At 35.3% G+C, this 12283-nt stretch overlaps 2 protein-coding genes across 3 annotated transcripts in view; one reads left to right on the forward strand and one right to left on the reverse strand.

Annotated features, from left to right (window-relative positions):
* LOC111048895 overlaps positions 1–12283 on the forward strand; it is a 32204-nt gene that overhangs the window by 2259 nt on the left and 17662 nt on the right. Inside the window, exons 2-7 of one of the 2 annotated variants that reach the window (XM_039430325.1) lie at positions 4855–5148; positions 6380–6655; positions 7291–7509; positions 7830–8105; positions 9105–9317; positions 9790–9948. In XM_039430325.1, the coding sequence (XP_039286259.1) occupies positions 4864–5148; positions 6380–6655; positions 7291–7509; positions 7830–8105; positions 9105–9317; positions 9790–9948 (1428 nt within the window). In that variant the 5' untranslated portion in view covers positions 4855–4863. The remainder of the gene's footprint in view (positions 1–4854; positions 5149–6379; positions 6656–7290; positions 7510–7829; positions 8106–9104; positions 9318–9789; positions 9949–12283) is intronic. The other variant, XM_039430326.1, reaches the window with a different exon arrangement.
* On the reverse strand, positions 1209–3609 carry LOC120351993. Its single transcript, XM_039431378.1, has 2 exons — positions 3592–3609; positions 1209–2687 (listed from the first exon to the last, which is right to left on the reverse strand). The coding sequence occupies exons 1-2, from the start codon at positions 3607–3609 to the stop codon at positions 1209–1211; spliced, it is 1497 nt and encodes a 498-aa protein (XP_039287312.1).

Below are 12283 nucleotides of genomic sequence, written 5' to 3' on the forward strand. Positions count from 1 at the left end.
TAAGTTACTATAAGTACTTATGTCATAACTTTTCCCATCATGTACAGCCTATACCTTATATATACCTTATATACCTCCTTCTTCATCCATTACCCACATCTGTGGGATCGATGGCGTCATTATACAATAAAAACAACACTTTCATACTCAAGTCAAGATCAAGATGGCAGAAAGTGACTAAGTAGTTAAAATTTGAGTCAGATCATCACTCATGTATTCACGCACTTCATAGTAGGCTCTGACTCTCATGAATCCGGTCACCACTCTCTCAAAATCACGCAAATCCAACTGCTTCACTCCTGCAGGCAGTCTATTGAAGTAGCGTAAAGCTGCACTCCCATAACACACCTGCGACCTCTGAAGACGTACCCTCGGGATGTCAAGCAGCTCTCGATGCCTAGTGTTGTGATGGTGCACATCATTCCGAGTCAACAAACCATGCTGACTCTTCTTGACATGCAGCAGGCAGAGAAGAAGGAAGTGGCTGACAACTGTCATAATACCCAGTCTTACAAAAAGGGGCTTGCAGTGTGCTCGATGTTCGCTAGCAGTTATAATCCGTGCAGCCCGTTTCTGCAGCTTAAGTACTTCCACCACCCTTGCTGAATGACCCCACATGAGCAGACCATAGGAGATATGGCAGTGGAAAAGTGCATGGTAAGTCATTACCAGATATGCCTCTGTCACATGTCCCCTCAGCTTCAGCAACAAGAAACAAATTCGCGACAGCCTCCTGGTCACTTGTTGGATGTGGCTAGCCCAGTTCAGTTTTGAGTCCAAGACAAACCCTAACAGCTTTACAGGGTCCTGTTCAGCTGGCAGGCTGCGAGACAAACTGCAGATTATGTTTTGTGTCTTGTTCTCATTCAACTGAAAGCGATTTGCCTGGAACCATGAGGTTGAAGATTGGAGATGCTCTGCTGACAGTTCTAGCACATGCTGTAGGTCCACTCCAGATGACAATAAGGACGTATCATCAGCAAATAGCAGAGTCGAGCCGTTGTTGTCCAAGTCATTTATCATTATGATAAACAGGATTGGTCCCAGTATTGAACCCTGTGGCACTCCAAGAGACACCACTTGTGCCCTCCCAGTCAGGTAGGAATTCAATAGAGACAAAGCTGAGTCCACAATCCCATAGTAATGGAGCTTATCAGACAATATTCCATGGTCAACGCAGTCAAATGCTCTGCTTAGGTCACAAAGAGTCAGTGCAGGGATTCACCATCCTCAAATGCTGAACCAATCCGTTCAGCAACCCGATTTACCGCATCAAAAGTAGACCTCCCTCTGCGAAAACCGAATTGCATGTCTGAAAAAAGGTTATTCCTCTCAAAGAAGTCCTCAAGTTGGGGCTTGATGACCGCTTCAACCACCTTACCAAAGATTGGAGTGATGGATATAGGCCTGTAGCTGTTTAGGCTCTGGTGGTCACCCTTCTTGTAAACCGGAGTGGTTCTAGATGTTTTCAAGAAGTCTGGAAAGATGGCAGTCCTCAGGCAATCATTAACTGCCACAGCAAGTGGATCAACAATTTCCTCAATCACCTCACGAAGCATGAATGCAGACATTCCATACACATCAGGACTTTTCGATGGCTTGAATGATTTGACAATCTTCCTCAGGGCCAATGAAGTGATGGGGCGGAAGAAAGAGAGGCGTGCATGCACTGCTGGAACTCGTGCAGCCAGTAGTTCAGCAGGGTCTGCAGCAGCAGTGGGCAGTTCACCTACAATGCTATTCACTGATTCAATGAAGAAATCATTGAATGCATCCGGACTCGCAAACTCCAATTTTCTCACTGGCAAGGAACGATGAGAATTTATAACATCCCAGGCTGCCTTACAGCGGTTTGGAGCATTGTCAATTTTGGCTGCTGTTGCTACCTTCCTAGCCAACTCAACTTGCTTCTTGTAGATGGATTTAGCACGTCTATATCTCCTCCTGTCACCATCATCACCACCTTCACACCTATTTTTTAGAGCCAACATAACTTCCTTGATCGCAGCAAGATCATCATTATACCACTCCTGATGACTCTTCATACGGCCCTGTCTCTTCTGTGGTCGCCGAGAGCTGTATGTCTTGAGAATTTCTGGAAAAAATTTATCAAATTTCTCCTGGAAGAATTTGAAGAAGTTCCCAAGTAAACCAGAGTCACCTGGGTTCTGAAATACTGCATCCCAAGATGTTCTCGCCAAGTCATTTTTAAAGTGAATCAAAGCAGTTTCATGCACACGCCTTGAACTGAAAACATAATTAGCATGCCAAGTAGGTGTTGCAGCACTCACCATGGAAGAGCCAGACATTGAAAAATTTGACACCAGTGCAGAGTGGTCATCACCATGTAGGTCAATCACCTTTGTCTCACAGACATCCTGTTGAAAACTTACTGCAACATTGTCCAAACAGGAAGGTCCTCTGGTAGGCTCGTTGCAAGTGATGTATAGGCCAAAAGATTTCAAAAGCTCTATGACATACCTTGATTTTTGATCATCACAAATAAAATTCACATTGAAATCACCTGCTATCACAAAACTGTAGTTATTAGAGTGTCTATTCAATGATAACAACAAACGTTCAAAAAGATCACAGAAGCTGTCAAAATTACCACTAGGCGAGTGGTACAGAGAAACAACAATTATATGGTAGGTGGGCACCATCACAGCAACCACCTCCAAGTCAAGCTCTTTACAAAATAACGAAACATCAATTTCAGTGAAGTCAATATCATTCCGTATGTAAATGGCAGCGCCACCACACCTGGTCAAAGTTCTACAAAATATTGATGCTATTTTGAGATCAGAAATGTGAGAGTAGAAATCAGACTCACACTCAGTCAAAAAATGTTCACACACACATAAAAAATCAAGCTTATGATTTTCAATAAACATAGAAAGAAGACCCTGCTTGGATCTGACACTCTGTGCATTCCAATGTCCTAAAGTAAAGTCATTATTTTTACTATCACAGTCAGTTATCACAGGCGATGATATTGGGGAGCTTGTTTCCCTAAAAAAACACGAGAGTTCATAACAGGGTTTTTTGACTCGAAAAATCGGCGGACAAGAGCACCAGAAGGCCAAAAGTTGGCACTCAGTAGTCCATCTACATCATCAGCAGACACCTCAATTTTAAAAGATTTATAGTTATCATACTTTGTTTTCAGTTCAGTACATTCAACTGTATTGATATGTCTATCTGATAGGAACTTTTTAACTGAAACACTGGATTCACTTTTATCAATTCTGGTTAGAAAGATGAAATTTTTATTACTTACAACTGGAGAAGATCTGTCAAAATTTGTTGTTTTAAGCCCTGAGACCTCGCCAGTACAAAGAACTACGTCATTTTTTGTTGAAATTTTATTCTTGACTGATTTTTGAGGTAGACTATTTGGTACCGTGCACAGTACAGCATCATATTTTCCACTTTTTTCCTGATTTTGGTTTGATACACTACTATATTCTTCCTTCCGACACTATCAATATAACTACACGATTTTTTCTCAATAATACTATTTGAAAAATTAGGACCATCACTAGAAACATCACTTACAGAGTTAGAGTTATCACGTAACTGCAAGTTTACCTGATCACTTTGAGACATGTTAGATGCCGGTTTTAGTGAAACAGATTTTTCCACTTTTTGAACTCTATCACTTAAACTTAAATAATTTTCACTCATTATATTCAGTTTCATGAGAATTTCACCTACTTGCAAAGATCCTAAAACTTCAGGATGCGTTTTTTCAACTTTTTTTGAGATCAAACTCCTAACCTCAACACGACACGCAGCACAGTACCAAGAAGTTATATCAACAAGATGTGCAAGCAATCATAAATCAGCAATCATAAATAGACTATGCGAACTTATTGGGCTCTTGAAAGTGAAACATTTTACTACGCCCTACAGAACAAACTACAAAAAGTGGAAAAGGGGACACTTTATCGCCTGAACTTCGCCATAAAACACAATTTCATACGAACGAATGGAATTAAGATATGAACAGTTGTATTCTCTGTTATTAAGGAATATGATATTGCGTTGGATATTAACATTATGATGTAATGACTTTTTTCTAACAAATATAAATTGCTCTGGGTTTAAAAACTCAGAAAATTTGATAAATTTTTTAGTTAGTGACATATTTATGAAATGTGCGGTAGTGCGCATGTGGCAGACCTCGTTACTCTTTATAAACTTTATAAGTGATTGTTTTCGTGCCTTTCCACAGATGTCAAAGTATAGCTTACAATTGAAATTAATAAAACGGTTCACCGCATACGGTGATGAATTTTAGTGAGATTATCTCAGAACGAAATCGGTTACATATGTAAGCATAGAATTAAAGATTTTCATTTATTCACATAACGAAAAACTAGATTAGATTGTTGAACGATTATAAATCTCAAGGGAACTCCACAAAATTGTGTTTGTAAAACTGTATTGATGGTTTAAGAACCGAAACTAGTTTCTTGTGATTCAATTCTAATAAATAATGCACTCGGCTAAAAAAAGTAAATTCGTATGGCTTTTGTTGGTGGGTAGTCCCTTGCGGGAAGGTCCCACCCCCTGATCATATAATTTAAGCCGTCAATGACCTTAAGAATGTCATACTTTAGCCGGGACCAACAGTTTAACGTGACTTACATATACTACTCTTATTTATATACTCTTATATATTATATATCGTGACTCTTATATATTTACATTTTAAATATATATTTGTACTTATATTTCTTTACTCGGCTAAAGAAATATAAGTACAAAAAATATTGAAATGTGTTCAGTTGTATTGGGTTTTCAAATTAAAATGCACTTGTACACGAGTTGTTTTTCGTTCATTTCCAGGATCTAATCATGGAAACCCCGAAGAAAAAAGAGAAAATAGTCCCAGTGTTCAAGAACTTGGGCTTTATCGTTCCAAAAAAGAATAAATCGAAGAATGCAGTTAAACGAGGTGATGGTTCGTCTACTGAGAACAGTCCGAGAGTTGACGAAGATAACAGCGATTCTAGCAATGCTTGTTCTGATGTCTCTGAAACAAGTAGCAAGGGCAGTAATTCTAGTACTGTTCTCTCATCTGTTTCGCATAATAGCATCAAAGGGAGAGAAGAGCCATCAGTGGCAGCCAAGTCTCTTGAAGTAAGTATTATGGGAATTTCAAATCTCTATACATTTCAAATTGTGCATGAATGTATTCACGGGTCAAACTTTTTATGTTATAGATTCTGATAGATTCATCTTCATATATTATCTCTGAATTAATTTCCTAATTCAGTTATTCAAGTCAAATAAATTTCTGTCGATATTGTAAGTGTTGTTACATTATTGTCGGTATGTTATTGTCTTTCATAAGGTCATGAAACGCTTGCAAATGTTTACAGGCTGTAGTTATTTCTAGGTACCTTACTGCGTAGTTTATTTTATTCCTTGATAAAAAATCACAATTTTTGTAAGTAACGAATGTTTTTTTCGATCTCAGATTTTATATTCCCAACATAATACAAGCGGTATGGGGGCGATGATCACAAAAATGTGTCCCTCCCATCAATCACCCTGTGATAAGCGCGGCCAGATCGTCGATGTATAGATGCAGAAACATGGCTTCATTTACGTCTCGCCAAGTGAGAATTGCTTATTCGATATGCTAGAAAATGTCAATAGTGTGCATCAGAAATCCACTGAAGTCATCAGTCGAGTTTGCGAAGAAAACTTGGAGTTTCCAATGCAGAGATTGAAATATGGCTAAATACTAATCAAATCAAATCAAATATTTTTTTGTTCTGACAAAAAAAACACAACTCTTTCTTCACCTACTAATTCAAGTTATGTTTTACCTACTCTTGAATACTTGGCCTACGGGTACTATTTTTCAGGACTAAAATTAACTTAATTGGAATTACTTGAGTGTTTATACAACAGCAACTCGATGTTTTCGAGAGTGATATGGCTACTCTTTCAAACGTAATTTTCACCAACCTGTGTTTATGTCTGAGATTTGCTATGGTAGCTTTGTAGAGTGAAGATAGATTACCGGTTCGTAATCTTTACGGAGCAAAAGTTTATAATATAATAATATGGTTTATCATATTATTTGAATATGAGTTACTTGCTATAATATTTTTGAAGCTATTGGTGTAGGTAGAGTAAAATGATGTGTGCATCACGGGACTTGAGTCCTTTATACATACCAAAGAGAAATGTTCCCACCTCGTGGGAAGAATTCCACTGTAATCTCTAAGTGACTACACATTGATTGATACCATCATGGAGAACAGAAAAGTAGTATGTTTTTTCTATGATTGTCCACATTCTAATTTAAATATTGATAAAATTTTGAAATGAAATAAGAGTTATATTTGTTTTGTTGCAGGCTAAACAATCAAATAAAAAACCGGAATTCGCTAGACCTTTCAGTGCAATTTTCAAACCAATCGATAAGAAAACAACTGAAACACCTAGGCCTACTACCGACTCTGGCGAAATAGCTGCAAAATCACCTAAATCGCAAGAGAAATTACTTGGCAAAACGGCTGCAAAAACAATATCCAAGAAAAAATCACCTAAATCGCAAGAGAAATTACTTGGCAAAACGGCTGCAAAAACAATATCTAAGAAAAAATCATCTAAAAAATTATCACAAAAGAAGGTACTATAATATTACATTCATATTTTTATAAGTAGTCGAAATTTATTTTATAGCGATAGAAAATTAATTTCTGACTGCATGAACAGTACCTACATAGTTTATTTCTACCTCCGCACTGTTGCTAAATCGTTTGTTGGCTATGAAGAAATATTATTAACTACAAAAATATTTTATCTCAATCATGAAAATGTGTTATTAAATCATGGGAAAATTTGTGATTTTAATTATCATCAACAGTATAATAATACATCAGATGTACTTGAATAGCTTGAATCACAGACTTTATCTCCCATAGAAGGCGGTGGTAACAGAAAATTGGGAACATGAATCTCACTATAGTTTTAATGACAATGATTATAGTCATTCATAGTTCATTCTTGTGTTGTAAACACTATTCAACTAAAGTATTTTTCATTAGGAATAAAAAATATTCTTGAATTAAGTTTCTTTTATGAGTTGAGAACTTATTTCTGTGTTGAATTTTCTTTGTTGATTCTTCAATGTACATTATATTTCTACTGTACCATATTGCCCTCAATTAGTACGCACTCAGATCCTATAATTTATTTGTATTCTGTAGCTTCATTGTTAATTTATGTTGTTCTATGTATTGCATTCCTCATTTTATTTTGTAGATTACGCTGTTGACCACAGAACAATATGATGATATTTTTGATTCTGTCATCAAAAGTGCTATTTCCCAAGTGGAAGCATCTCCTGAAATGGACGCATCTCTTGAAATGGACGCTTCACATGAAACCTCTTTGCAGGGGAATGATAAGGAATCAACCACCGAAACAGATATAATTCCAAATACAAGTGATGCAGCTAAGTTTGTGCCTTATAATGAAAAAGTGAGTTCGATATTTTAAGAAATCTGCTTTTTGCGTTTTGTTGGTATATTATTAGTGTTGAGACTGTCCTTTGGACCAAGATTGCAGAAAAAGAATCAATTAGCTGGGTATACTAGAAAGTTTTAAGATAGATCATAAGAAAGAGTATCGCGTTAACAACCTTACAATTTGTATTTACAAAAATGCTCTTAATCAATGACTTGGAGTAGCTTTTCTTTTAGCTAATTAGAAATTTTTAAAGAATTTTTACACTGAAACAATGTTTTAGAATAATAATTTGTTCTTTTTTGTAATCCTAATTGAGATCAAAATTTTTTTAGGAAAATTCAGCTAATAAGCAGACAGTAGAGCGAGCTGCCGTATTATCAAATACTGCACTTGCTTCTAAAAAGCAGAAGATTACTGAAGAAGGAAGCTCGGATGACTACACAGCTGAAGAAAAGCTAACAGAACAAAAAAATAGTCTTGTCATAAGTGATAGCCCAGCTGCTAGAAAAATTCCCAAAATTTGTCTTACTAGATTACCGTTACGAGAGAAAACTGTCAATGAGAAACCTTCTCTTACAGACATTTCTGCAAGAATTTCAGAACTGGAGGTATGCTGGCTTTCACTATTATTCGAATTAAAAATTCCTAATTTGATGCAATGCATAAAACAACATTTTGTTGTATAATTTTTATTTTAAAATTGTACGTCATTTTGTTGTATAAGTACTTTGTTTGTTTTTTTTTACTTTGTACAATTTGGGGTGGAACATACTCAAACCACTTGGAAAAACGTTTAGTGATTTTTCCCAATTTTATAATAAATAAATTTTGATGAGATTAAAAAACCCTATTAGAACTATATTAGGAAACCCCAGACTCTATTGAAGTGAGAATCTATTTAGTAAGCTGGATGTTTCAATTCTCAGGCAACTATACATAAACATTTTTATCATAGTCTTCATAGATTGAAGAAAATATTAATCTTAACCTGCGTGTATCCGTCCCTCTTTCAAATTACAGAAGATATTTTATCGATTTAAAAAAAAAAAACAGTTTTTTATAAGGTATCAAAGCTCATTAATGTTACCACTAGTGAATTCAATAGTAAAATGGTAGTTTTTCAAAATTAATATGTACATGCTTAATTTTAAACAATTAAATCTTAGTATAAATAGCTTTTATCAAGAGAAATTTCATCCTAGCTTAGTATAAAAACTTTTCATGCTTTTTAATGTAATTTTCTACTATTATTCTCTTTCCTTTATGCCTCTACTCTGCTACTTTCTCTTCCCTTCCTTACTCCCTGTTCCTCTCCCAGATTTTTTCAATAAATTAATGTTAGATAACCGAACTAAGTTGCATGTTATCCCATAATTATTTTCTTGCATCATTGAACACTCAGCCCCTACGCTCAGGGTTTTCGAACCTTGCAGGGACTTCCAATTTATTATATTTATATTTTATCCTATTTGATGGCATTTCATTTTCCATTTTATATTGTAATTTTCTTTTTTCTTTTATAGGCCTAACCATTGTCATTGTAATTTGTTTTTTTTTGGGACAAATAAACATTGATTATTCCATTCATTTGATACTTGATGTTTTAGGCAAACAAGAATCTAAACGCTGAATCTTTTCAGAGTGATGAAACAAATTTTGAGAATTATATTTCCGCTATGAAAAATAAGGAACTGGACAAGCCCAAAAATGGATCCAAATTGGATATTTCTGATGAGGCATCAAGCTCCACTTCTAAACAACAACCAGCTTCTAGTCCGACATTTTCTCATTCTGTAAATGACTCTTCAACAATCGATGTGGTGAGTTGCAAGTATTTGACTTGAGTTTGAAATTACTGTGATGTTGCTCAGAAATTCTGATAAATTTTTAACCTTTTGCAAGATAATGGTTGCCATTGTAAAAGTTATACTGGAACCAGGCGGCTTGTTCGAAGTGAAGATTAGCGGCTTTATATGCATGTTGAGTAATTATTTTGAAAGTATTAACGTTAATTTTTTCAAGAATGTAAAGCAACTAGAAATTAATGTTTTCGTCATTACATAGCTTTCTGAAATAATTTGAATGAAAATGCGAAATGCAGTATAAAATGAAGTGGATTTGAACAAAATAAGTAGTGTTTGTTTTGAATGATCATATTATGGTGTCAGTCTTACATAGCTTTGCAATCAATAACCGTTACTATATAATACAGGTCATCTTCCTTCAGTATTGAGTTGCTTCTATTGATTGATACTTCATTCGAATGTGACTAGCATATTGATTGTTTTACAGTACGATTTTGAAGAAGATGATGTACAGCACCTGATCTTGAACACCCAAAAGACCACATGGGGAAAGGACCGTAGTATCATCTACGACAAACCTCCCAAAACAAAAAATTACAAAGAGCAGATGCTCTACTTGCGGCAGTGTCGCACTATCGGACTTTGGGTGAGATACTATAGCTTTTTCATTTTCAGTTTATTTCTTTCATATCTAACTGTAAAGCATATCTGATTTTTTATATTAAGAAGTTACTGTCAACAGATTTGAAAATTAGTTTCTCTAAGTGAATATGACGTTTGTCTAATCAACTGTTTGTTTACTAGACATTTTGTCTTTGTAAAAAATAACAACAACATTATCATTTAGAATTGAAAGCGTTCAGATAAGCTATCTTCCCTTAATATAAACCTACATCACTAACTGCAGTTTGACTTATGTAAAAGTGGTAGCGACTGGCAACTAGAAACAGCCTGCATACAGGGACCAAAGCTGTCGCGGGAACACGGAATTGGAAATGCCATGTACATTTGAGTTTTGGACATTTCTAATTCCGCGTTCCCGTAGCAGCTATAGTAGCCGCTACTAATTTCCTTATGTGTAGCGTGCTAAAGCGTTGAAGGGAACGTGTTGTAAAAACACATTTTAATATGGCTCTATCCAAAAAATTGAATATTTCCGAACGACCATTAGTGCTGTTCTTAATAGAAGCTAACTTCCACTTCAAGCTCAAGAGCATAAGCTGTCACGATCTGTACGGGTACTTAGTTCACTAGTGAACCAATTTTTTCTCCATTATATTGCTGCGAAAAAATACCACAAACTCTCTGGTTGAATAAAAATGTACTACTATTATAAGTAGTATGTATCAAACTGTTCAACTTTCTTGGATATCATTTGTAGACTATACCTATTTGGCTATTTGAAATCGCACACAATAATTGTATATGGTTCCACCTAAAGATTGCCAATAAGTGATTTTTCATCGCGTCTTACATGGAAATGATATCAAACTCATTTCTAAGTGAATAGGAAGAAATAATCAAAGGGACAAAAAACATTATGCTGTTTGTAATGAATAGGTACATCTTAGAAACTTGTTCTGTAAACGCTCCAGTAGTTAAATCTGTCCATTATAATGAGGATTCCAAATTTCGCAAGCATATTCTAACAGGCTTCTCACATTATTGATTTATATAGAAGTATCAGTGATTCTACATCACTGAAGGGCGAGCAAGTCCACAAAATTAATCCTTTCTGCGGATTGGCTATTTCAACTGTGTACTCAACATATGTGAGTTGAAAGAGATGTCAGGGCTAAATACTACTCCCAGGTCTTTGAGCGATTTTTCTAATGGGATACCACTAATAGAGTTTATACAGGATGATTCACATAAGGTGTAACAATAGGTAACTTGTTAACCGCTCATTTTACAGAGAACTTTAAATGTGCAACTTCCCTTCTTTTTGTGACAATTTACGACATGCCATTTTAAATTGAAGATTTGGCCGCCATCTTCCAAAATGGAGGACAACTTTATTTTTTAAATGGCAACGCCCATTTTTTATGATATTTTTGGATTTTACATAGAATTTTAAGACATTTTTACTCTTGTCATTATTTTGATAATCCTAAACGGTTAGGTTTATCAAAAAGATGACAAGAGTAAAAAATGTCTTTGAATTTTACGTAGAATCCAAAAATTTTATAAAAAATGGGGGTTGCCATTCAAATAAAGTTGCCCTTCATTTTGGAAGATGGCGGCCAAATTTTCAATTCAAAATGGCATGTCGTAAAATTTCACAAAAAAAAGAAGGGAAGTTTCCCATTTAAAGTTCTCTGTAAAATGAACGGTTAACATGTTACCTATTGTTACAGCTTATGTGAATCACTCTGTATTATTATGAGGAGCAGAATGTCGGGTGAAACTCATCCATAAATTACATTTACCTAAACCCATTTTTAACCCATCCAAAACACATCATCTAGACAAATTATAGTGGCCCGGTCCAAGATTAAAGTGCTTGGATTTTGAGTGTATTATTATTGGAAAAAATGATCGCAAATATCGTGAATTAATGAAACTGAAAAACGTTAGAAATGAGCTTGTTTTTGGCGATATTTTAATACATTGCAAATTATTATTTCCGGAAGTCTTGAGATATATCGTTACGGTACAGTAATAGAAACTTTGAAAAAATAGCAAATTATGCACGTGATGACTCTTAAGGCAATATGAAACCTGAGCTATGCTAATCGAAACCTGTAGTACAAACTAGAATAAGTATAAATCAACTGTAGCAATCCCTATGAAAATTTGAATGTGTTATTGTAGTTTACTGTTTTAATGGTCTTGGTATATACAGAATACGATAAAACTCATTGGAAAATTGAGCTCACCACTGAGAACGAAAACCTGGCAACGCTCGAGTGGTATTTAAGTTATACCATCAATTTTTTCCATTTAGAGGTAAGAAGGTGTAGGGTAATGTTCTAGCGTGC

The sequence above is a fragment of the Nilaparvata lugens genome, chromosome 6 (genome assembly GCF_014356525.2).
Source record: "Nilaparvata lugens isolate BPH chromosome 6, ASM1435652v1, whole genome shotgun sequence".
NCBI classification, from domain to species: Eukaryota; Metazoa; Arthropoda; class Insecta; order Hemiptera; family Delphacidae; genus Nilaparvata; species Nilaparvata lugens.